Source organism: Ruditapes philippinarum, unplaced genomic scaffold (genome assembly GCF_026571515.1).
Source record: "Ruditapes philippinarum isolate M1 unplaced genomic scaffold, ASM2657151v2 ctg32_1_1_1_1, whole genome shotgun sequence".
In the NCBI taxonomy this organism is placed as follows: Eukaryota; Metazoa; Mollusca; class Bivalvia; order Venerida; family Veneridae; genus Ruditapes; species Ruditapes philippinarum.
Window position 1 is genome coordinate 865,495 of NW_026860502.1, and position 27,754 is coordinate 893,248.

At 33.4% G+C, this 27,754-nt stretch overlaps 2 protein-coding genes across 7 annotated transcripts; both read left to right on the forward strand.

Moving 5' to 3' along the window:
- Nucleotides 1-5,050: 5,050 nt before the first annotated feature.
- Nucleotides 5,051-6,479, forward strand: LOC132760346 (uncharacterized). The gene has a single exon (XM_060752317.1). The coding sequence runs from the start codon at nt 5,150-5,152 to the stop codon at nt 6,344-6,346; it is 1,197 nt and encodes a 398-aa protein (XP_060608300.1). The 5' UTR covers nt 5,051-5,149; the 3' UTR covers nt 6,347-6,479.
- Nucleotides 6,470-27,719, forward strand: LOC132760347 (uncharacterized). Of its 6 annotated transcripts, XM_060752318.1 has the most exons (6): nt 6,470-6,553; nt 7,017-7,080; nt 13,954-14,033; nt 24,226-24,479; nt 24,791-24,908; nt 25,437-27,719. In XM_060752318.1, the coding sequence occupies exons 4-6, from the start codon at nt 24,234-24,236 to the stop codon at nt 25,721-25,723; spliced, it is 651 nt and encodes a 216-aa protein (XP_060608301.1). In that variant the 5' UTR covers nt 6,470-6,553; nt 7,017-7,080; nt 13,954-14,033; nt 24,226-24,233; the 3' UTR covers nt 25,724-27,719. The 6 variants fall into 6 exon arrangements, with proteins under 6 accessions (XP_060608301.1, XP_060608305.1, XP_060608304.1 ...); XM_060752322.1 differs by lacking the exon at nt 13,954-14,033; XM_060752321.1 differs by lacking the exon at nt 7,017-7,080.
- The last annotated feature ends 35 nt before the right edge of the window (nt 27,720-27,754 follow it).

Here is a 27,754-nt window from a genome sequence, read left to right on the forward strand (position 1 = left end):
GAGGTCATCGTAGTTGAAAATTCATCACCTAAAAAATTCGTTATTTGATTATTAAAGCCTATCAAGCCATTCAAAATTAATTTTGCTGGACAAGTATTTCTTCAGTAGTCATCATATTTATTTCGACCTTCAGCATGGCTTTAGGGAGAAACGTTCATGTGAAACACAGCTTATTGAAATCACATACTCCATTGTCAATAACATCTCAGCAGGCAAACAAACATATCTTATTCTCCTTGACTTTAGCAAAGCCTTTGATAAAATAAATCACCGTAAACTACTCCTTACCCTTCAAGAAAACGGTGTCTCCACACAAATTCTCAATTAGACACGTTTCTTCCAAATAGGCCGGATCCAAACTGTCGCCGTGGGTGGTGAACACTCTACAGAAGTCCCTGTATATCCTGGCGCTGCTTTCTTATTTATATTAATAAACTTTCATCTTCTGTCTCCAAGTCTCAAATTCGCCTCTTTGCAGATGACACTGTTGTTTACATTACCATAAACTCTTCCTCAATAAGATGCTAATCTGGGAAAGGGAGTGGGACATGGAATTCAACCCCTCAAAAAGTCCTTCACATCACTTAGGAGCAAAAAAGTCATCAACAACAAGTACTTTCTTCATGGCCAAGCTTTAAAATCAGCTCCAAGCTCAAAATACCTTGGCCTTGACTTGTCCGCAGACCTAAACTACAACACACATATCTCAAGAATTACATCAAATGCAAGCAAAACCCTAGAATTCACCAAAAGGAACACCAATACAAATAACGAGGAAGCAAACAACTAGCTTATAAATCCCTAGTAAGACCCCAGCCAGAATATACTTTTTGGAGCCGATGCACACAGTCAAACATAAAAAAAAAAATAGAGATGGTCCAAAGACGAGCGAAATTTATCATAACCTATTAGCCATTAGCCTTCCCACCGACAGATGCATCCCCTCCCTCTTAGGAAAATACAGGTTACATCAGACTACCATAAGTTCTCGTTTTTCCCCCACTGTATCACACTTTGGCACTAGCTCCCAAGGAACATTGTCACACTGCCTAATCTAGACCAATACAAACAGGCAATGGTTAAGATACAGTATTAGTTGACTTGTGTTTTTACTTTATATCTTTCTTTCACCCTTACTTATAAAAATGACTTGAAGTTTTCAATGTCTCTAACTGTCCTGATAATGTTCATTTTCTCGCACACCTTTCACTAACACATCCGACGTGTACTCTACCTGCCTATAACATTCGCGAGAGGGGTTGGCAGTACACAGTTCCCTTTTTATGCCACCGCAGCATCTGCGATGCGGTGGCATATAGCGATTCACCTGTGTGTGTGTGTGTGCGTGTGTGTGTGTGTTTGTTTGCGTGTGTGTGTGTGTGTTATATAGAATATATAGTGAACTTAAAAAATCTTCTTGTGAAAAACCACTAGTCCAATTTCAACAAAACTTGGCAGGATTGATCCTTGGGTAAAGGGCTTCCAAAGTTGTTCAAAGAATTTCATTCCATGCAGAAATCTGGTTGCCATGGCAACCAAAAGGAATTATAAGACTAAATTTAAAAAATCTTCTTGGAAATACCCAAAAGGCCTAGAGCTTAGATATTTTGCATAAGGCATTGTCTGGTAGACCTCTACCAAGATTGTTCAAATTATAGCCCTGGGGTCAAAATCGGCGCCGCCCCGGGGGTCATTAATTTTCACTATATGTAGATATAGTAAAAACTTAAAATACCTTCTTGTAAAGACCCAAAAGGCCTAGAGCTTAGATATTTTGCATAAGGCATTGTCTGGTAGACCCTAACCAAGATTGTTCAAATTATAGCCCTGGGGTCAAAATTGGCCCCCGCCCCGGGGGTCATTGATTTTCACTTTATGTACATATAGTAAAAACTTAAAATACCTTCTTGTAAAGACCCAAAAGGCCTAGAGCTTAGATATTTTGCATAAGGCATTGTCTGGTAGACCTCTACCCAGATTGTTCAAATATAGCCCTAGGGTCAAAATCGGCCCGCCCCGGGGGTCATTTGTTTTCCTTATATGTATATAGTAAAAACTTATAGTAAAAAAATTTCTTCTAGCAATTGACAAATGCTAGAGGTTAGATATTTTGCATGAAACATTGTGAAGTAAACTTCTAGCAAGTTTGTTCAAATTAGAGCCCTGGGGTCAAAATTGCCCCACCCCGGGGGTCATTGATTTTCAATATATACATATAGTAAAAAATCAAAAAATCTTATAGTCTGAAGGTACAAGGCTTAGAGCTTTAATATTTGTTAAATGATATCATCTTTAGGTACGCTACCAAAGTTGTTCAAATTTTGCCTCTAGTGTCAAAATTAGCCCCGCCTAAGGGGCCATAGGTTTTCCTTATATGTATATAGTAAAAACTTCAAAAATTATCTTCTCTAATTTATTTACAAAGACTAGAGTTAAGATATTTTGCATGAAACATTATGTAGTGAACCTCTAGCGAGATTGTTCAAATTATAGCCCTGGGGTCAAAATTGGCCCCACCCTCCAGGGGTCATTGATTTTCACTAAAATGTACATATATTAAAAAATTGAAAAAAATCTTCTTGTCTGAAGGAACAAGGCTTAGAGCTTTGATAGTTGGTATATAATATCATCTATGGGTCCTGTACTAAAATTGTTTTAATTATGCCCCTAGTGTTAAGATTGCCCTGCCCCAGAGGCGATAGTTTTCCTTATATGTATAAAGTAAAAACTTGAAAAATCTTCTTCTCTGAATTGACAAAGGCTAGAGGTTAAATATATGGCATGAGACTTTGCAAAGTGAACCTTTACCCAGATTGTTCAAATTATAGCCCTGGGGTCATAATTGGTTTTGCCCCGGGTGTCATTGATTTTCATTATGTACATAAGCTACAGCATAGACATTTGACTTGAAATGTTGTTTGGTGGACTGTATCAAGATTGTTTTGAATTAAACCCTTGGGTCCAAAATTTTGCCTTGCCAAATGGGACAGTGACCTACTTTCTTGTCCTTTGATGTACAGCAATGAAATTTTGACCATGTTCACAGTTTTAGTTGTAAAATTGAACTTTGATATCAGGTGACCTAGATTTTGATGATGTGACCTACTTTCTTGTCGTTTGATGTACAGCTATGAAATTTGAACCATGTGCACAGATTAAATCATTAAGATGTAAAGTGAACTTTGATTTCAGCTGACCTAGATTTTGACAAAGTGTCTTACTGTGTTGTCCTTTGATGTAGTCATGAAATGTAGGCTGTGTGAAATATGACCTTCACCACCAAATTCACTAGACTCGAGTGCATTGATATATTCCTACTCTTGATCTTTTATTGAGTTAACAACAGATTTAACCACTAATCTGATAATAAGAATAAGATTGGTCAGGGATCTATGCATTATGACAATCTTCAAAATTGTATAGAAACAAAAAAAATCTGTTCCTACACTACTATTTAGTGTTGTATTAATGCGGTGGCATAGCATTTTTCTCAAATGCAATCTTGTTCAAATTGATACAATTTAATTTGTTCGGTTCTATTTAAAAGAAAACATTACCAACAGTAGGGCTCAAGCACAGACCTCTGCCATATTAAGTAATTATCTAAATGAAAGTCCTGCAACGGGTGTGATTATGGTTTACCCTTTAACCTAGTATGAATTTTCTAAACATTACTTATGTATTCTACAATAATTCTCATAAAGTATACGGATATCGAATAAGCGCTTTATAATAATCGTATATTCATAGGTGATAGGTCAAACTCGTGCCAAATTCATTCAATATGCAGAAAACGAAATTGCACAAATAATTACACTTATGTTTTCTTTCAGTTCCTTCAGACAAACATAAATCATTTATAATTAAACACTATTATAACCTTGTTTTGAAAAAACAACAAACACTTATATAGGTGTGGTCAATACAGGCATTTTATTCATTGGTATTTACAAAACACAAGCACACAGCGATGGTTTCTACGCAAAAATATGACCAGAAATATGGTCTTTTGAGTCCATCTCTTAACACAAAAGATGAGAAGGGAAAAAAATCACTTTCAATGCCCAAGAAACCATCTACACTCAAACACTTATTTAAATCCTTTACATATGGATGAATATTCTTTCACTCTGCTTCAATCTTACAGAAAATTTGACAATTCATTCGATCTGAAATAGATAAATTAACATGATAAAACATGAAACAAATTTGAATATCTATATATTAAATTTGAAGCACTGTATATTATTTCATGTATATAGCTCTAATATTGTCAAAACATGTATGCAAATAACCTGTTGTTGTTGTTGTTGTTAAAACAAACTTTTACTGTAACCAAATTCCAAAGAATCAAAACAGTAATCTTAAAAAATGGGCGGGTGGGTGGGGAAACTAAACTAAACAGTTTAGTTTAACTGCCTGTATCTGACCTCAAAGAGACTTTAACACGTTACAACCCGGTTTATATATAAACCGCTACCCGTTATAATTACCATATTTGGTAATTTCTCATGCAAAACATGACTAGAACAATAATATATATATATATAAGTTCACTAAGCAGGCTACAACACATTAAAGTGTGACAGTTATGTTTTACCTAACCAGTAATTATGTAATATACAATATGTAAGTTATAAACAACTGTTATCTTCAAATCCATTTTAATCCGCACTGTTCACTCGTTTGGCACAGGTGTAGTTGCCTCATAGATAAATAAATACATTAAAAGTTTGATAGTACATTGCACATTCATTCCCAAATAATGTTTTCAAATGCATATTTTTACTCAAAACTTTATACAAACGGATCGAAAAGATTCGTGAAATGCAAGATGATGTTCTTTTACACGGGTTTATTAGAACAGCTGCCGTATAACCTAACGCAGTCCATCGATTTGTCAACATATATACGACTTTAGACATATTAACACCAGGTTCCATATGTTACCTAAGTGATGAAAGCATCGTCTTGTATCCCAATAATACGATATATATTTGCTAATAAATGCTTGTCATAGATGTTAAACACATGTCAACTTTGATGGCTAAGTTGTACGGAAATACAGAGGGAGCTTGTGATTTGATATGTGTTTTTTTTTTATAAATTAACAGATATAGTATAACATTTCATAAAACTACGTGGAATTATGGAATTATATTTTAAAGTTTTATTTAAAGTTTTATTTATTGCAAACAGTTTGGCTATACCCGGAATTTCAAGAGGCTCAGAAATTCTAGAACTAACAGAATCAAATTTTCAGACACAAATCAAACACATGAAATGCATGTTTCTATACGCTACCAAAGACGGGTGTGAAAAATGTGAACTTTTGTATCACAAGTTTTTGATTACAGCGCAAACATTTGAAAGAGAACGTGATATTACTTTTGGAAAAGTTTCTGATAAAACATTAACAAATGCCTTTGAGGTGACATCATTCCCGGGGATTGTGTATTACGAATATGGCAGTGCAATGCCAAAAGTATATCTAGGAGATATTACACCGGCTGCTCTAGCAAAAGTAGTTTCGGACGCAATGAAGATCGACTTAAAAAAAGTAGACAGACGTTTTGCACTTCAGCTGACGACAGAAAACTTTCATGCTGTCATTGACACAGATAAACAGTACCGTCTGGTGATGTTACACGAGGCTGATGATGAAGATGAAGTGGACTTGTACGAGGAAATAGCAGAATCGTACGAGAATGAACCGGATATTGTCATAGCAAGAATAAATGTAGACTCAGACCGGAAGTTACGTAGAGAATTTAACTCGATCTCATACCCATCATTTTACTGGTATGAAAAGGGTGTTGTTGAGAAGAAGAAGCGTTACGGTGGAGGTTTAAATATCGATCAAATGATAAGATTCATTAATCAAGAAGGGGGATTCTACAGGTCTAAAGGCGGGCGGCTAAACCCCTATGCTGGACTGATTAAACCACTGGATGAGGTTATCAATAAATACGGGAAAGACTTGTACGGAATACGGAATTTTGATAAAATAAAACGAGAGTTAAGAGCGGAAATAGCTAAACTTCCAGTTAACCAGGATAAAGAGTTAACTGATTATTATATGCACCTGGTTGAAGAGATAGAAGAAGACAGAACGATTGAAACATTAGACGAATCACGAAATAGATTGTTCAGGGAGATGTCAGGAGTCGGGCCATTAGAATTTGATCAACTGGTGAGGAAAAAGAATATAATTCAGAAAATAATTGACATCATAGGCCTGCATCTACTTGAAGAGATATCTGATGGAAATATCGATGTCCCGCTAGATAATGGTCCGCAATATGGATTCGAAGAACATGGACTAGAGTTTCACGAAGAACTATGAAAAATCTCCATTGAATTGCTTAAAATAGTTTATTGTTTACAGAGTATTTCCCTTACAAATAGTTGTAAAGCAAGTGACATATCGGTACTATATTTAGGCTACACAGTCATATAACCCGGAAGCTATAGCTGTTAAACCTTCATTGTAGTGAATTTAATCCATTTTAATGGATTAATTAGGGATCGGATTAGATTGCAACATCCCAGGGTATTCGAAAATTTATTAATCGTAATTTTTAATGTAAAATGATTTTAATAAATCTTAATGAAAAAAAAAAATTTTTTTTAACTTTCTGTTTCGGTGATAGTTTTTAATGAACTAATTATAGGTTGTCAATGGGCAGAAATCAACAAAACTGTACATAATTACGTAATTAAGTAAATATTTTCGCTTTATCCAATCGAATTTGCATAGCAACTGACCGCATCGTAAAAATTCAATAGGCCTGGATAAAAATTACTTTTATTTAAAAAAGGAAAGAAAAAAGAAACCAACAACAATGACAAACAAAAAACAACGAAAAAAATGTGTCTATGTCAACGATTACAACGATTGCATCTTCAGTGATTTATGAAGAAGAAACAAAGAACTTGGTTTGCCATGAAAATGTGCTTTATGTTATTTTGTATATCGTTTTCATAACTTTATGTGTTGTATCATTCATTAACAGGGTGTGGCGGTAGTGAGCAGTCACGAATTGACCGTGCAACGACACTAGCGATATCACTCTTAAAGTATGTTACAAACACTTGGTTAAAGGAAAAACTATGTAACATTTAAAGGAGTTCACCTAAAACATAAAATTTAAAGATATTCCATAAATCAAGTGATATACTTAAAATGAAAATATCTATTAAAAAAATTAAAGAAATACACATGTACTCAGAGTTAAATCGATTTTTTGTTTGCACGATATTAGCCTGGTTTGAGTGAAAAGCGTTGCAACGCTTTTCAGTTTTTTGTCATTTTACAAAATAATTATCTTTGGAAAATGAAGTAAGGGAATGATCTGGAATTTAACACACGAGTTTTTTTTTCATTTCCAACATCATTGATCTTTAAAAAATATTTCCATCCTCATGTCAAAAAAAAAAAAAAAACCTAAGTGGAGTCCCTTTAACATGCGCATATACTTTCTATATGCATTGTCTTTTGTGTTGTTAATGTTATATACTTATAATTGCAATATGACATTAAAAGAATACTATTACATATACTTTGTATCACCTGTAGAGAGCAATCGAATTTATGTTGTTTGCACATATTCTTGCAGCAAAGGTACACTTTGCACCGGTTAGCGAAAATCAGCACATGTATTGGAGCTTTATTACTTCAAACAATACTATACAAGCACATGTTTAATTGATAAAACAGAAAAGCACACTATCCATACTTTTTCGAATATTTATTCTATCACTCCACGTGATTTTGTTACTATAGACCAAGAAGGGAAAAAAACGGTGTTAAACTGCCAATAAACACTGGTTAGGGACTACTTGTATATGCGGCTTTTATGTTTTCACCCTCGATTATATAGTTTACAAAGCCTTTTAAAGCAACAATAAAAAGCATTTTCATTTATATTTTCAGTTCTTATAATGTTTTCTTTTCATATAATACCGCAATAATATCTCACATACACTAACGCCACATATTTGATCCGTCTGTCCGTCTGTCCGGTTTGTTCCATATACTACTTATAAATGCAATTTGAATGAAACTTTTACAGGAATGACTTGCGCATATTGAACGGGGTTTTCGGTTGAAAGAATTTTGATTGAGTTATGACCCTTGAATATAAAAAAACGTTAATGATTTTTGTGTCTGCTGCTACGCAGTAATTGCAACATGCTACAAGTAAACATATATGGAACAAAGAGTCCAATCACTTCTCAATGCCACTGCTGAATTGGTAACCATCAGGCGACACATGTGATCTCTTATCGCTCTTGTCTGTCACCTTTCTACTAACAATAACATTTTACTAACAATCTGATGTGCACTTATTTCCTGCATATACCAATAGTGGGAGGGGTTGGTAGTCAATGGCCGGGTGGTAAACAACTCTGACTTTGAACCACTGTCCCCTCACAAATGTGACGGTTCTAATTCCGCTAGGGACTTTTGATTCTTTAAAGCGAGGTACCTTTCCCGTAGCACACGGGAGGTTGGTGAAATAATGCCCAGCGCAGCACACGTGGTCATCCTCCGCTAGAAAGGTGTAATGTCGTTGTTTGACCTTGTGTAGTTTTGAACAGTCCAGCGTGATCTGAAACCAGCTACAAAAAATCTTACATAGTTACATGTATTGTTTTATAAGCTTTGCCGAAAAGTGTCTTACTGAATAAAGTATTTTATATCTCGTTATTGTGTACGAACTTTCACATATATTTCCATGAACTTCTTAAATACCGGTTTTAGAAGAAAGTACATATAACAGTAATTCCTGTCAGTGTTAATTTCAACAATAACGGTTACTTTATAGAACTCTATTATTCCATTATCAAATTTAACAATTAACTTGCTGGAAGTGAAAGTGGTTTGCCTTTGCTACCTGTAGAAAGCCAGTCCAGTCATTTTTTGATTGATCAAAATTAGTCCATTGTTTACAGAGTATTTCCTTACAAATAGTTGTAAAGCTAGTTGTCATACTATTTTTATTCTACACATAAAACCCGGAAGCTATGGTTGTGAAACTCGCTTCTTTATTATATCTTGAATTTAATCTATTTTAATGGATTAATAAGGGATCGGATTAAATTTCAACGTCCCAGGGTATTTGAAAATGTATTTATAGTAATTCTAATGTGAAATGGTTTTGATTGAAAATGAATTTTATGATTTTAATGATCTTCAACTTTTTATTTCGATAGATTGTGTTAATGACGTAATTATAGGTTGTAAACGAGCAGAAATCAACAAAACTGTAAATGATTATATATATGTATTTCTGCTTCATTCGGTCGAATTTGCATAGTAACTGACCGCATCGTAAAAAATCTTATAGACATGGATAAAAAATACCTTTATTAAAAAAACAAAAACAAACTTTTTTCATGCTTATTGCAACGGTTGCATCTTCAGTGATTTATAAAGAAGACTTTACCAGGAAAATGTGTTTTATGTTGTTTTGTAATTTATTTTGTAAATCGTATTTGTTCAGCTCGTTTGAAAAACCGTCCCCCTAACAGGCGGGCGGGTGGTCCAGCTGGGCGGGCGGCGTCCAATTTTTGTCCGGAGCATATGGAGGAATTTTAATGAAACTTCATAGAAATTCTCACAACTAAGAGAATCTTGGTCGCGCGCATAAATCAGGTCTCTAGTTCAAAGGTCAAGGTCAGACTAATGGGTCATTGTAAAATGCTTGTCCAGAGAAAAACTTCTACATGCATAAAGGGATTTCAATTTACACAACTTGGCACAAATGTTAACCATTGTAAGGCGGAGTGTCGCGTGCAAAATTTAGGTCCCTGCGACCAAGTTCAAGGTCCACATAGGCGTCAAAGTTCAGATAAAATATGAAAATGTGTATTCGGACCATTTTGTCATCATTTATTGAGGTATTGAAATAAAAATGGTCATTATCATGACAACGGGTGTGAAACATGTAATCTAGGTTAATAGTTGCAAGGTCAATGTCACTAAAATGATAAAATATAGAGATTTTGTCCAGAGCATATCTCCTACACACATGGAGAGATTCAAATGAAACTTCATAGAAATGTTCACCACTATGAGAAGCAGTGTCATGCGCATGAACCAGGTCTCTAAGTCAAAGGTCAAGGTCACACAGTCACTTCAAGGTCATTGAAAAATGCTTGTCCGTAGCAACACTTCTGCATACATAGAGGGATTCAATATTATTTGGCACAAATGTTCACCATTGTAAGGCGGAGTGTCGCATGCAAAATTCGGGTCCCTAGGGCCAAGGTCAAGGTCAAATATAGGGGTTAAAGTTTAGATAAACACATGAAAATGTGTATTTGGACAATTTAGTCATCATTTATTGAGGAATTGAAACACAAATGGCCATTATCAGGACTACGGGTGTGAACCATGCAATTAAGGTTAATACGCAAGGTCAAGGTCACTAAAGATGATAAAATATATTGATTTTGTTCAGAGCCTAACTGCTACCGAATGGAGGGATTCTAATGAACCTTCATAGAAATGCTCACGACTTGTCCGCACACCTAAACTACAACACACACACATCTCAAGAATTACATCAAATGCAAGCAAAACCCTAGGATTCATAAAAAAGGAACATAAATACAAATAATGAAGAAGTAAAACAACTAGCTTTTAAATAGCTGGCGAGACCCCAGCTAGAATACGCATCAACTTTTTGAGACCCTGCACACAGTCAAACATAAAAAAAAAAAACAACAAAAAAAAAACAGAGATGGTCCAAATACGAGCATAATTAATCATAAACCTAGGTCTAGTAGCCATTAGCCTAAAACATGGATCCATCTAGGATAACTAAACATATGCATCCCCTCTCTCTTAGGAAAATACAGGTAACATCAGACTGCCATAAGTTCTCGTTCTTCCCCCACTGTAATACACTTTGGAACATTGTCACCTTGCCTGATCTAGACCAATACAAACAGGCAGTGGTTTAGATAAGTACAGTATTAGTTGCCTTGTTGTGTTTTTACTTTATATCTTTCTTTCATCCTTACTTATAAAAATGACTTGAAGTTTTCAATGTTTCTAACTGTCCTGATCATGTTCATTCTCAGATTTTTACTTTCTCGCACACCTTTCACTAACACATCCGACGTGCACTTTTCCTGCCTATAACATTCGTGAGAGGGGTTGGCAGTACACAGTTCCCTTTTTCAAATTGATGCAATTTAATTTGTTCGGTTCTATTTAAAAGAAAACATTACCAACAGTAGGGCTCAAGCACAGACCTTTGCCATGTTATGTAATTATCTAAATGAAAGTGCTGCAACGGGTTTGATTATGGTTAACGCTTTAACCTAGCATGAATTTTCTTAACATTACTTATATATTCTACAATACTTCTCGTTAAGTATACGGATAGAACCGAACTTGGATCGAATAAGCCCTTAATAATAATTGATAGGTCAATCTCGTGCCAAATTCATTCAATATGCAGAAAACTGAATTGTACAAATAATTACACATATTAGTTTACAAAGCAGTCTACAACACATTCAATTATGTTTCACCTAACCAGTAATTATGTAAAATACAATGTGCACGTTATAAACAACTCTAATCTACAAATCCATTTAAATCTGCACTGTTCACTCATTTGGTACAGGTGTAGTTGCCTTAAGATAAATATATACATAGCACATTAAAAGTTTGGTAGTACATTGCACATTCATTCCGGACAGAAAATTTTCACACGGATAAACAGTACCGTCTGGTGATGTTACACGAGGCTGATGATGAAGATGAGTTGGACTTGTACGAGGAAATAGCAGAATTGTACGAGATTGAACCGGATATTGTCATAGCAAGAATAAATGTAGACTCAGACCGGAAGTTACGTAGAGAATTTAACTCGATCTCATATCCGTCATTTTACTGGTATAAAAAGGGTGTTGTTGAGAAGAAGAAGCGTTATGGTGGAGGTTTAAATATCGATCAATAGACAAGATTTATTAATCAAGGAGGAGGTTTCTACAGGTCTAAAGGCGGGCGGCTTAACCCCTATGCTGGACTGATAAAACCACTGGATGAGGTTATCAATAAATACGGGAAAGACTTGTACGGAATACGGAATTTCGATAAAATAAAACGAGAGTTAAGAGGGGAAATAGCTAAACTTCCAGCTGACCAGGATAGAGAGTTAACAAATAACTATATGCACCTGGTTGAAGAGATAGAAGAAGACAGAACGATTGAAACATTAGACGAATCACGAAATAGATTGTCCAGGGAGATGTCAGAAGTCGGGCCATTAGAATTTAATCAACTGGTGAGGAAAAAGAATATAATTCAGAAAATAATTGACATCATAGGCCTGCATCTACTTGAAGAGATATCTGATGGAAATATTGATGTCCCGCTAGATAATGGTCCGCAATATGGATTTGAATAAAATGGCTTGGAGTTTCACGAAGAACTATGAAGAATCTCCTTTGATTGACTTAAAAAATGTTTATATAAGCTGATAATGTTGGCGATACTACTACATATAATCTTCGCGAATCTGCCAATTCTAGAATTATACATTGCAGCACCTAGCTTTATTCAAATTCCTTTCTTCCACTTACTGTTTCTGAATGGAATCAACTGATTATCAAATGATTATAGAAGCTCTTCATCCTTAAGTTTTTTTTAAAAGTAAGTTAAACTCAAATTCACAAAAGATCCCGAAGTACTATTATATTGGTTCGAGAACTGATCAAATATATCACACACGACTAAGGACCCATTGTAGTTCACTAAAGGAGCATTTATTTTCAAAAAAATATTATAAACAGTCCTCTCTGCGAATGTGGGGAAATTGAAGACACGTGCCATGAATTCTTTAAGTGTCCACGCTTTAATGTACAACGTGATGAACTTCTTGAAAATTTACGAAATATTACAACAGACAACCTATCTATACAAGGAGTGCAATTAGCACGAACTGTGACGCGTGTCGTCGCAGGAAGACCTTATTGGAGCTTCTGGGTCCCATTTCGTACTCTGGTTGAGTTCAGGTCCACGAGAGAGCAGACAAAGGCCAACTGTTTCTAAACGATGTGAATTCTAGTTAACCCTTACTTCATATACACGCCCTTTTAAACGCCTTTTTCACCCCCCCCCCCTTTTTTTGTTGTCTCAAATGATGAAAAAATGCCTTATATTAGGCCCCAAACACTTGTTTTTACGTAGTAGGTATCTTTTATCTTCTTGTAAATATCTGGAAGGAATTAAATGCAGGTACAATGAACTGTTGCTACAAAAACTATGTCATGTTGTTACTAAAATAAATTGTTAATATGTTTTTATAGGAGAGAGTTTCATATTAGCTCTAAGCTTTCTACTCAATCCTGAATGCAATTTATATATTGTAATATTGATGAATAAATAAATATTGTTTAAACCAAAAAAGTTTATTGTTTACAGAATATTACCTTACAAATAGTTGTTAAGCAAATGTCATAACATACTATTTTTAGGCTACACATACCCGGAAGCGATAGTTGTTAATTCTTGTCGTGAATTTAATCTATTTAAATGGATTAATTTGTGACCGGATTAAATAACAACATCTCAGGGTATTCGAAAATTTATTTATAGTTATTCCTAATGTGAAATTATTTTTGTAACTTTTTTATGAAAATGTGATATTTTTCTTCAACTTGCATAGCAACTGACCGCATCGTAAAATATTCTATAGGCATGGATAAAAAATACTTTTAATAAAAAACAACAACAACAACAACAACAAACAAAAACTACTCTTTATCTTTGTCGACGATTACAACGGTTGCATCTTCAGTGATTTATGAAGGAAAAAAAAAGGACTTGGTTAACCAGGAAAATGTGTTTTATGTTGTTTTGTAATTTATTTTGTATATCGTTTTCATAACTTTTATGTGATATTATGTGTTTGTATCATTCATTAACAGGGTGAGGCGATAGTAGGCGGTCCCGAATTGAGCGTGCATCGACACCACCTCGTCTATAGCCAGCGATATTCACTCTTAAAGTATGTTATAAACACTTGCTTGTAGGGAAATATACATAATATTTAAAGGAGCTCCACTTTGGTCATTAAACCTAAAACATAAAATTTAAAGATATTGATAGACCAAGTAATGTACTGGAAATATCTATAAAAAGATAATAAAGCAATACATGCATACTCGATATTTTTGCACGATTTTCGCCTGGTTGGTGTGAAAAGCACTGCAACGCTTTTCAGTTTTTGGCAATTTTACACATTAAAAATAAGTTTCCGGGGAAAACAGAGTAAGGGAATGATCTGAAATTTTACACACAAGTTATCTATCAAGGCCTACATCAAAATGTTCTTGACCCCCATGTCAAAAAACCTCAGTGGAGTCCCTTTAACGTGCTCTTGAAAAAGCATATATGCATTGTCTATTGCATTGTTAATTTTATATACTTTAACCGCAATATGACAATAAAAGTATGTGTAAGACATTACTTTTTGTCATATTTAGAGAGGAATTCAATTTATGCTGCTTGCACATATTCTTGCAGTAAAGGTATAATATGTTTTGAACCGATTAGCGGAAGATCAGCACATGTATTAGTGCTTTGAACAATACTATACTATGTTAAAGTTAAAGTTGGCCTTACAATATAAGAGAATTCTATTACAATCTACATGGTAAAAAAACAAAACTAATAACATTTACATAACAAAACACATATCAATTTATCCAAGACTTTTATTTTTTGAAATTCTATTATCATTATCATAATATTAGTTTATGAGAAAAATATATCAGTTTGTAAAATGTAATGAAAAATTGATATCACATTTCCAGCAATACTAAGATGTAAATACTAAACTATTTAATTTTCCTGTGTAAGCTTCCACATTCACAACTGATTAATGAATAAAACTGTATTATAACTATTAATAAGTGTTCTTGTGTGTTTGTTATCTTTGATCTAAACCTTTCTCTCACTATTTACTTTTTAACATTTACTAGCATACTGTTTCCAGTCTCACATTTCCTGGCATGTTTACAATGTCTGGACATGTTTTTGTGTCGCCTTGTACAGAGTAGCAGCGACATATAGGGATCTGTCTGTCCGTGTGTCCGTCGTTTGTCCATCTGTCCGCCCTTCACAAAACTTGTTTTAACCTGTTATTTATCTTGTGTTGTGACACAATAGCTGATACGTGCTGCAAAGTAGCCAGGAATAATATATATCACTTACCATTGTCTGCCTGTCCGTCTGTCCGTCCGTCTGTCTGTCACAACACATGTCCGGACTACTACTAAAAAGCTACTGGTGCAAGTTCATCCAAATTTAACAGGAATGATTAGTGCCAAGTCAAGTTGTGCATATCGTCAGCATTTTCTAGTTCAATGATTTCCGAGTTACCGTCCTTTAATTATTGTTTGCTTGAATAACTCTTATACTACTTTGAATGAAACTTGACTGGAATGTTCGGTACCATAAGTACTTGCGCATATTAAACGGATTTTCCGGTTGAATGATTTTGACTCGGTTATTACCCTTGAAAAAAACAACGTTTAGGTCTGATTTTTGTGACTGGTGCTACACAGTAGCTGCAATATGCTACAAAGTAGCCTTGACATATAGTGAACAAACTGTTCAATCACTTCTCAATGTAACTGCTACATTAGCTATCATCAGGCGACATATATGATCACTGATCGCTCTTTTCTTTACCTTTCTACTAACAATCCGACGTGCACTTATTTCCTGCATATATGTCTAGTAGGAGGGGTTGGCAGTCAATGGCTGGGTGGTAAAAAACTCTGACTTTGACTCACTGTCCCCTAACCAATGTGACGGTTCTAATTCCGCTAGGGACTTTTGATTCTTTAAAGCGTGGTACCTTTCAGGTTGGGTCCCGGGCCGGGGGGCCCCCGGGGGGGGGTCATCCCTAAGCCAGGAAAGGTGGAATGTTGTTTTTGAATAACATTCCTGCGTATCTAAACCCCAATAAGAAAAAATTTTTTAAATACATGTATAAAGTTATTGTTTTATAATCTTTGCCCTAAAGTGACTTACTTGATGCAATAAAGTATTTCACATCTCGTGAATGTGTCCAAATTTTCATATATATTTTCATGAATTTATCAAATAGGTAATAGGTAACACCCTTGGTTTTTTAAGAGGCACTTCCAGTGTTTCCCACCTACCTAGAGGTATACTGTTATGAAACCAAAGTAATCCTCGCATGTATCAGTGCTATACACCGGGCATGTAAAAGAATCAGGGGTCTATTTAATAAGAGCTAGGGATTGGTTTTCATAGCTGTCTCTGAAGTCTGCTGACGTAAGGATCCTACTGGAAATAACTGCTTGCTCTTTCGTAGTTTATCCTTGCAACACGGTCTAAAGAAACTCAATTCAATTCAAATCAAATACGGGTCCTAGAAGGAAGCAGATATAACAGTAAGGCGTGCCAGTGCTTAGTAATTACATCAATAATGGTTAGGATCATTTGGCACTTTCCTAGCTTTCATCGTAAAGAACTCATGGGCCCCCCGTGCATTATTTCAGTCACGAGCAAAAACCCGAGTGGACCGCAAGCTAACTTATTAGCTTCATCGATCACATAAATGATTCCAAAGTCTCTGGTGGGATTCAAGTGTTTTGTCTAAAACCCTCTTTTCAGACAAGATAGAAGATCTTATTACAGTAAAGTATCCATTTTTTAATAGTAAATTGAAATTAATTGATGATCTATATTTATTTCATTTTCAAAACATCCAAACGGAAAACAACGATGGTAAATGATATGGTTTGATAATTTATACAATACATTCATTTTCCGTCAGCAAAGTACTTAAGTTTTACACACACACATGACACAAAAGCGTTGGAGCGTAAAGAGATGCCTGTCCGTAACTGCTTTGATATTTGTTTATACATTTGTATCTTAATGAAAAACACACCAAATTGCAAAAATATGTTTGTAAATACCAAGACATTAGATGGTACATGTCTAAAATAATCGCTATACCTACAGAAAAGCTGTTGAATATATTGCTAGATAATGTTTTATTCTGTACATAATTTAGTGGGGCGGGAAATTGATAAAATAGTGCAAATTGTGATACAAGCATGAAACTTTCAGGAAATCATCTTTAGACCATGTAGATTTCAAAAGTGAAGTGGGCCCAAAAATATATCTGTTCATTCAAGATGGCCGCCATTTTCAAAATGGCCGCCATATACATTTGACGTACATACTAGCTCATTTACTCCAATTTTTGGTACAGACCTTTAACTAACACCAAAAGCATGCATGTAGATTCTCCTTTTCAAAAGTTTAAATATTACAAAATTTCTCTTTCATACCTCTTCCAAATCCAAGATGGCGTCCAATATGGCCGTCGATTTTGTGCAAAACTGTTATATCATCATTTTTATAGTATAATTTGTTGCACAAATTTTGTTTATTATGATAAAAAGTGTTTAAACATATCAGAGATAATCAAATTATATGTTAATCTCAATAAAAGTAAACATTTTAAAAGTTTTTGTCTTAGAAATATCTTTTAGAAAGATAAAGAAAAAATTCCATTTTTCCATATTTTTCAAATTTGATTTTCTAAATTAATGTACAAAGTTAAAAAAGTTACTTTATATCTTAAACTGTATTTGACATTCCATTATTATCATGTGTTTATTATAAAAAAATGTAAGAAAAACATTAAATCTGTAGGTTTTATATTTTGTGAAAGTGGATGGGGTAATTTTGTACGGTAATTATTGTAAAAGAAAAAACAACAGAAAATAAACATAGCTAAGTTCATTCTATTTCTTTAATAATTTTTATTTTTAAAGTTTGTCCGGACTACTTCCCTTATACCACTAATGCAATTTCAATGAAACTTTACAGGATCTGTAGCTCAAGTCCTTGCGCATATTGCACGGGTTTTCCGGTTGAATGATTTTTGGCCGAGTTATGGCCCTTTGATAAAAAAGGTGGGTTTTTGTGTTGCTAGATACACAAAAGCTTGTCCAGACTACTCCTCATAAACTACTGGTGCAATTTCATCCAAACTTTACAGGAATGATCAGTACCAAGTCTAGTTGTGCACTGTCCGTCTGTCTGTCCGTCTGTCACAAAACTTGTCCCAACATGAAATTGGCCATCATGAGGCGACACAATTGTGATCACTGATCACTCTTGTTATTACTGGCATAGCCATGAGTTTTAGTATAAGAAGCTAATGCTAATGAGTGTGAAGTAAACAATATTTATGTTTATTCTGTGACTCTGTGACTGTTTAGTCATTTTATTGCTTTTTACATGAGGTCATTTAAAAATATTGTGAAATGGAAGTTTCGTCTGTTATGAGCAACCAGAACTGGATCGGGAACTTCCTGATGTCATCAAATCATGACATCATAATGTTCATGTTGAAAATATTCGTGTTAAAAGTAAATCTATAACAGTATCAAGATTTTGAGAATGTGATGTTATGCAAATTTATAATATACTAGTGCCAATGTTGTTGGAAAAAAGGTAACAAGATCATTTTGGGAGTGTCAGTTATGTCATAAAATAATCAGACAAGCCACACAAACACGAACATTTAGTAATTTAATTTAATTGCAAACGTTTCGGCTATATGCCTTCATCAGTGCAAAACATAATAAAATTACCGGAAGCGACGTCATAACTGAACACGCGTTAAACGCGCGAAAAACGTTATGGCGTTTAGCGGCAAAACTATGATAACATGTAGAAACAAATATTTATGCTATAAAAAAAGCTGGTACATGAATTAAAATGGATCAACAGTGATACAGATGTCTATTAGACAGTGTTAATAAAAATAAGATAATAGACAAACATATTAATATTCATGTAACCTATTATAAATCAAACAATACTTTATTATTTAGTCCATTTGGAATCATAGTATTTAATTTATGGATCCAAAAAGATTCTTTACATAACCGGTCCATGTTGTTGTCTATAATTTCTATAGGTAAAAATGAAAAATCTGACAATGAACACTTATTATCGTTTGATCCGAAATGGATCGCAACATGTGAAACTGGATTAACGTCACAATTTCTTATATCAAATCTATGTTTATTCATTCTGCATGATACATTTTGATTAGTCTGACCTACGTATTGCTTTTTACAGCCTTTACATGTAATGAGGTAAATTACATTACGCGTAGTACAATTAACATCATTGTGTAAATCAAAAGAACTACCTGTTATGCTGCTATTAAATTGGGAACCAACAATTATATTGTTACAATGTGAACATCTACTTCGTAAACATTGGCTAGATAAAAATGTGCGATCCAGTAAAGCACTTCTCATAAGATAATCTCGAATGTTTTTAGGACGTCTATATGCTAAAATAGGTTTGAACTTGGTATGTATATTTTTAACGCTTACCTTATCAGACAAAAGTAATAGATCCCAATATTTATTTAAGATTTCACCAATATTAGGCAGAGATGTATTAAAACATACAGTAAAAGGTATTATTGAACTAGTATTTTTAACGACAGGACTTAGAGCATCATTTTGGGACATGCCTTCAATTTTAGAAAACGCTTTCTCAATAATAGATTTAGGATAATTTCTATCAAAAAAAATATCTATTTAACGTATCTAAAGACTGCTTAAAAGTACCGTCATCGGAAATGACACGTCTATAACGTTTAGCTTGACTAAACGGGATACCACGCTTACATGATAAAGGATGAGAGGATGTAAAATCTAAATACAAATGCATATTTGTAGGTTTGCAAAATATATCGGTAACAATTTTTCCTGTTACGTCTTTAGATACAGAAACATCAAGAAAAGGTACCGAACTTTTAGAAATATTGTAAGTGAATTTAATATTCGGGTGGAAACTATTTAAGGAATCTATAAAAAAGTTTAGCGTTTCCAAAGAATCATTCCAAATCATAAAAATATCATCTAGGAAACGTAACCAGACATCAGGTTTTACATAAGTAGAGTTAAGAAATTGCTCTTCTAGTCTACCCATGAATAATGAAGCATAAGAAGGTGCCATAGGGCTTCCCATTGCTGTGCCCATGGTTTGTAAATAACTCTGATCGTTAAAGTCAAAGCAATTATTATGTAAAACAATATTTAACAATTTCCTTATATCATTAGCTTTGATGTTATTGTTTCCTTTATCTTTCTGTAAAAAATATATACAAGATTCAATACCTTCATTATGAGGGATATTTGTGTATAATGATGAAACATCAAGGGTAACTAGATAGGTGTCTTTTTTTTTTTTTTTTTTTTTTTTTTTTTAGTTATGTCATAACACACATGATTTGTGTCATAATTGAATTTGGTTGCGTTTAAAGAAACATGCTCAATATTTAGTTTAAATTTTTTTTTCACACGAGAGGACTTTAATAACAATATTCATATATGAGTCCATATAAACTTAGTAAATTTTGACCATGTTGACCATGATATATCAAATATTTGTAGAGTATCACACAATTATGATGATACATGATTAATGTCTACGCGTCGGATACTGTTGGTTAGGAGAAAACAGATTTAATACATTAGTCTTTGTCAATTAAGTGATACTCATTGCAAAACCATTTTAGACTGCAGTAGCATCACACAAATGTATGCATGTTATATCAGGCTACATCCCAAATATCTAACTTAAAGTCATTGTACTTTAACACTTGATGTTTTAATGTGTTTTCCTATAAAAGTCTGTGAACCCAGGTGGCTCTATGAGCACGATACATTAAATAGGAGGTATGTTAATAAAGACACAAGGTGGTGCTACATGCTTAGTACCTGTGCTCTGTGCATTTTGATTTTTGAGAAGATTTTTTATTTTGCATGTGCACTTAATGATCCAAAAGTGTTTTATGTAACTTTAAAAGAGGTCTTCTTTACTTTTCAGGGTTATATGGTGACTATCTAAGCTCTATGCATTGTAGTTTGTTTGTTTGTTTATTTATTTTTTTTAAATAACAACAACAACAAAACTTCAATAAGATTCCCTACACAGGTCTTTAAAAACTGTGTTCCTCGTGAGGGCATTTAAATCATGCTCCTGCAGTCCAAAATGGCTTTACCTGTCACTTTGTTTACATTGACTTATATAATAAAATTCTTCTCCGAAACTACAGTGTACAGAGAAGAAAATATATCGTATATCATCACATTGTGATGCTATATAAAGATTATGAATTATTTTGGCAAAGGGTCAAAATCACTTAGTTTACATGGACTCTTATTGGAATATAGTTATATGAGTCTTCTTGTAGTTCTGAGAGCCTAGTTATTGGGCATGTTTCTTTTCAAATAGTTTATAAATCATGACTGTATTTGGTGAAAAAAAGATACTCCTTATATGATTTTAGCATTCTTCAATATTAAAGAATTATAGACCTTTTCCAGCAGTGGATCTTAGGCTCAACTATTCTTTATTGTTTAATGGGGAAAATAAAGTATAAATACATTTAGTTTATATTCCAAATCATAAGCTGTGTAATGTGGGTCAAGCGGTTTTATTGATACCTATTTTAGCACACATAGATAATATGATTTATCATGCAACTGCTATGGTTACTGCCCGATAACACTTGCCTGATAATTATTTTTGATATCACGTCAGTAGCCTGATATCAAAAATTAGCCCCGCCCATTTTAACGGACTTTTTTCAATTGCTTATATTCGAGCATTTTCATCAGCATGTGAATTCTACAATGTAATCTCATACCCTTACAAGTCTTGAATCAATATGCGAAATTTATTTATTTATTTATTATTTGGATTTCAATTACGAATAAATTAGATAGCGAATAGTTTTAGCACCAACTAAATGAAGTGACGTCATAATTTATATTGCAAATGACATCATCGATGTTCACGTCATACTATACATGTAATCATAACAAACAGGCTGACGATTTTCTTTGAGAACTTGTAAATGTTTACTTTATTTCGCCGGATTATTATTTAATAAGTGAACAAATTGTTTCGTTTCAAAAATAAGACGCATGTTTGTGTAGCTTGTGTTTGATTGCCGATTTGACTTTTCTTTGATTGAAATTATCGTGAACTTTTGAATTTGACAATTCAAGACAAAAATTGCAGTAAAGTTTAGTTTATGTGATTCTAAGCGGATTTTTGGATCGATGTTTAAATTAAAGGTAAGAATGTTATCGTATTAGGCCTACATTCTGTTGTATCTTTTATCCGAGTCGAAAGAAAAAATGGCCGCCAATTACAAATTCTAAGTGTCAGGGGCGGAGGAATTTCTTTTCAAGAATTATTTCTTTGAACAAAAATTCCCCTTTTTAACGAAATTCGCTATTTAAAAGTAGATTATTTTGTTATTTTGACAGTTATTATGTGTTACATAATAAATAGAAAAACATGCTACTGTCTTTTGATATCAATTTTATCAGGCTCGGCTGATATGGGCAGAAAGGGCTCGGCAAGCCTCGCCCTTTCTAGCCCATATCAGCCTCGCCTGATAAAATTGATATCAAAAGACAGTAGCATGTTATTCTCTATGTATCAGTCGCCTTAATTTTTGTTTCTATTGAAAATATCATGTCCACATAAGTTATTAGAAATGGACAGTACTTACTCAATTATACTTGGTTACAATGATGTGCAAGTAAATATAACTTTGAATCATTACAAGCTTTTAGCAAGACTAAATTGTCCAGGAAATAATTCTATTCATAAATAGACAACATTTCACTCATGTCCAGGCATGATTTTATCTAACATGGTTCGTTTATGAACAATTATCAAATTATATTAAGAATATTGAAACAACTTATTTCATGCAAACACATTTAATATTAAACTGAATGTATACATATGATTGTATCTGCATTTATTGATATTTTAGTACACCCTCGAGACCTGAAGGAAGACAAAAAAAACCTTAATACAATAAAATACTTTTACAGTGAATATTTGCATAAGAATTCATAAAAGACGTTATTTTGTACTACAATTGTCTGATAAATTTACCCCACCCACTTTGAATAAGTATAATACCTTCACATTTTTTTTTGTTTTTGTTACAATTATACAATAAAACATAGTGTTGATTCAATATCAAATACACTTTAAGAAACTATGTAACTTTTGGAATTTTGTACAAAGACCTAGAAAACCATGTTAGAGAAAAATGAAAAAAATGGCACTTTTTCTTTGATATTTTTAAAGATTTTTTTGTACCAAAAACTAAAAACATGTTTAACAATGTGGTTAACCTAAAATTTGATTTTTGTTCTAATATGTTTAATAATTTTATATGGAAATAAACATACTGTGTGCAAAAAATTATACTACAAAAGAGATATATCAGTTTTCATTAAAATTGGCAGCCATATTGGACGCCATTTTGAATTCTGAAGAAATATGCAAGCGAAATTGCTTAAGGATTTAAATATTTGAAAAGGGAAAACTATATGCATATTTTGGTGTAAGTTTCAAGTCTGTACAAAAAATTGGAATGAATGAGCTATTATGTACGTCAAATTTATATGGCGGCCAACTTGAAAGCGGCGGCCATCTTGAACGAGCAGAAATATTTTTGGGCCCACTTCACTTTTGAAATCTACATGGTCCAAAGATAATTTCCTGAAAGTTTCATGCTTGTATCACAATTTGCACTATTTTGACAGCAGAGACCTTATTTCCCGCCCCACTAATTCGCGTACGTTAAATATCAAATGCATTTTTATTTAACTTGACACAAGATATGATCATAACGATATAGTAAGCGCAAATATGGAAATATATACTATGTCAGACATATCTCTACAACCTTTAACAGGAAACATAAATTATGATGTTAACTATTTCAAATCCAAAGTTTTCTTCTCTCCATTGTTATTTATCATTGTTAAAAAGACATTCAAAAAACAAGCTGAACGTTATGCGACCCAAAACTTCAACGGACTAACATTTACGTAATGTCAGTTTTTTAATGCATGATTAAAAAAGGAACCTGAACAATTTCTTGAGTCAGTATTCTAATAGTGCTTAGATGTGTGCGTAAGAATTCCTACTTATAAGTAAATGAAAAATGCTCAAATATTAGAAGGAAAAGAAACAAAATGATCTGATTATTTGTTACCATTCTTAAATTTATAGACTTATTTAGTGTCATGTCTCCTTAAAAGTAAATTTCTATATTGTACTTTCGTTTCATTTAAAAGAAGTCCATATGGGAGTGTTAAGAAATGGCTCAAACAGCGGGAATGCAGGACGTGGCAGACAAGAGACCAACAATGTCAATAGCACGACAACTTTTCAGATGCCATACAATTGTTCTCGAAAGCTTTTTATTGAAGGCATCGGATTCATTGATATATCCATTGTAAATGGTAGAGAAATCAAACTTTTTGACATCGAGTTTCGTAGCAAGCTGAAAGAGAACGTTTCCTTCTCATTAGAAGAAAGAAAACTAAAGGTAGGAACACTATTAAAGGATATTTATTGTTTATGTATATTCTTATTTTATGGAAATATAAACTTCCACGATAGCAAGGAAAACAAAAAAAGTATAGGTTGGTTTTTGGATTAGGCGGTCGTCATAATTATAAAAGTAACAAAACTGAATTGCCATACGGGACAGTTTATTTTAAAGCTGTGGATATTAAATTATGCCAAAATGGGAACCCGAAAATAGATCCCTCAAAAATAAACTGACGAAAAACACTTTTAACACGGTCAGCCGTCTACTTGTTAAAAAGCAATTAAAGTTATACATTTCATATTCAGATTCAACCAAGTTTTTACACTACCGTCACTGATAAGGAAATCGACCCCGATCAAGATGTGATGGTCACTACCAAAGTAACGCAGGGAAATTTGACTATTCGTTTAAAAGCTAGAAATGGTGAGTTTTATATGCATATACATGTACTTGATTCAGACGGATTCTAAAATCCCTTACACATGGACTGAAAAACCAACAGTTTTCGTTGTTATAACTAAATGACATGTATGTTATTTTGCAAACCGTCTGACGAGTATCCCGTAGCCCTGGTATCTACATTTACTTCAACTGTAAAGTTTGAGTACAAAAGGAATCGTTTAAAAATTATTGAATATCTTTTGTATTGTCAATTATTGAGAGCGTTATATATGGGTATACTTTTCTCCATTTTATAAAAATAAAGTCCTTTACATTTACCAATTACTGTAAATGTATAAAACTTAGATCCATTTTATTACGAAGAATACATAGTTGTGAGTATAGTATCATAGATCAAGATTCAGGACAAAAGCACTTACAGAAGGCAAAAGATCATTTGGCGAAACTTATTTATACTGCATCCAATCATTTTGAATGCATTTTGCCGAATATTTAGTCATATACGTGAAGCTCATTTTAACAATTTAGTCATTTAGTCATAAATTTCAGGAAATGTCTTGCTACATCAACAAACTGAAATATCCAACACGGGTACAGATTTGACACAAGACGTGGCCAGGACAAATATTGACGAAGACGCTGATGTTGATGATACAGTTCTGGCATTTGTCGAGGTTTCATCTCCGGGCGATGAGCATGCCGATATGACAGACGAAGGAGCAATTGCAGCTGCACCTAAAAGCATATGTGCACCTGAAGGAGATAAAAGGAAGAAAGAAGATAGCGTTGATGATGTTGATGATGATGAAGACGACGAGTTCGTTGAAATTGAATAACAATACTATGTATTTATTCATTGATTTCTATGAAATCTTGGCAAGTTTTTATATTTATATTTCCCCTCCCTGATTTACATTTATTTCATTTCTTAAAATTCCATGTCTGACATCAGTACAATTTAGGGGATATCAAAAATTTAAGTGTATAATCCATAGAGCTATGAGTTCCGTGTTCAGAGATAAGTCCATAGAAAAATCTTGATAACAATGTATATTCATATTTTCTTTTCAAACTCTATTAATATAATGTGTCCGAATTAATGTAATGTTAACTTATTAAGAATTTTGTTATGAAGCATCTGAAAAAAGTGTCCTAGCTTGTTAGTTATTTTGCTGTTTTACATCCTCGTCTTAAAATTGATCCTTTCATTTTGGTACTTTTGTATTATATTATTTCTAAAGAGTTGATTTTCGTGCGCATTTTCAAAAGCGTTTATGAAATGTGCAAAAAGCAATAAAGCATTATAGCATAGATGTCCGGAACATGCAGCATTCCAAACTACTAGTATTGTGTCAGTTGATATGTTTTTACTTTAATATAATTATCAGTATTGTAAGATTTTCGGACACATCTGTGAACATATTTTCTCAATCTTCCGGACCCTCGATCCTTCACCTGCTGGAACCAAAAGCAATTGGCCTTTTTCAGGCCAACACTTTGACTAGACTCTATACGTTTGGTAGTTTAATTATTGTCCTTTGGCATTGAAATATCGTAAACATTAAATGTACCGTTCTAAATTCGAAGCACGACAAATCCGCTCTAATCTAACAATTACCCGAACTTGGCTTAATATGGTAACATTTTGAAATATACAATTAACTTTTATATTCTACTTTATATATAAGCAATGTAATGTATTGTTAGTTTAAAGTTAACTTGATGTTTACTTGCTAATCTTCTGGGTCATTTAATGTCCTGTCTATGCCTGTTTATGTGGGTCATTTAAAGCCCTGTCTATGCCTGTTTATGTGGGTCATTTAAAGCCCTGTCTATGCCTGTTTATGTGGGTCATTTAAAGCCCTGTCTATGCCTGTTTATGTGGGTCATTTAAAGCCCTGTCTATGCCTGTTTATGTGGGTCATTTTAAAGCCCTGTCTATGCCTGTTTATGTGGGTCATTTAAAGCCCTGTCTATGCCTGTTTATGTGGGTCATTTAAAGCCCTGTCTATGCCTGTTTATATGGGTCATTTAAAGCCCTGTCTATGCCTGTTTATGCATGTGAACGAAGGTCATGATTGGTGTTAGTGAGAAATTTTGGAACCTCGAGTTAGTCAGCTTATCCTGGTACTTTTCTAAAAATTTCATTGAAAACTTTCATCATCATTATCATCATCATCATCATCATCATCATCATCATCATCAACACCATCATTAATATCGTTTTCTTCGTCATTATCATAATTTTTATTATCATTTATGTTACATTTAATGTTTTTAAACATTTTTTTTTTCAAAATTTTATTTTCTTATGAAGGTATATTAGGGAATGTAGAAATTGTAATTTTCTGTATTGCTGTAAGTCAATCATGAGATATACATTATGTCAATGTCGATCTATATAGTATATCTTACAATCTTGAACTATTGCCCATTGATTTAAAGATTTTAATTTAAAGCAGGTATGTTAAAGATATACATGTATTGGGATCTTTATCATCAAAACATCCTATTTATTGTTGACGCTATGACGCTTTACTTTGTCTATATTTGTATTCATTTAAAAATCAAACAATTTGCTAAGAATATATATTTAAGTTATCAACTTTAAATTGAACGATGTGACAAGGGTAAACATGCACAATCATTGCATTATATTCGTATTCAATTATTCAAACTTTGAATAATTGATAATTTCTAAAATATGCGCTACTTATGCATGTATTATATACATGTATAATCAACCTAAGATAATATTCGTGCTAAATTATTGTTAACTTTGAATAATTAATATATAGTAAAATATGCGCTACTTATTGTTTAAGGATATGTATATATACATATATATATATATATATATATATATA

Bases quoted from the DNA above. Each gene is read 5' to 3' on its own strand.
- LOC132760346 (XM_060752317.1), top strand. From the start codon at position 5,150: ATGGAATTATATTTTAAAGTTTTATTTAAAGTTTTATTTATTGCAAAC.
- LOC132760347 (XM_060752318.1), top strand. From the start codon at position 24,234: ATGGGAGTGTTAAGAAATGGCTCAAACAGCGGGAATGCAGGACGTGGC. The intron at 24,480-24,790 runs GTAGGAACACTA...TTTCATATTCAG, and splicing joins TAGAAGAAAGAAAACTAAAG to ATTCAACCAAGTTTTTACAC. The intron at 24,909-25,436 runs GTGAGTTTTATA...CATAAATTTCAG, and splicing joins TCGTTTAAAAGCTAGAAATG to GAAATGTCTTGCTACATCAA.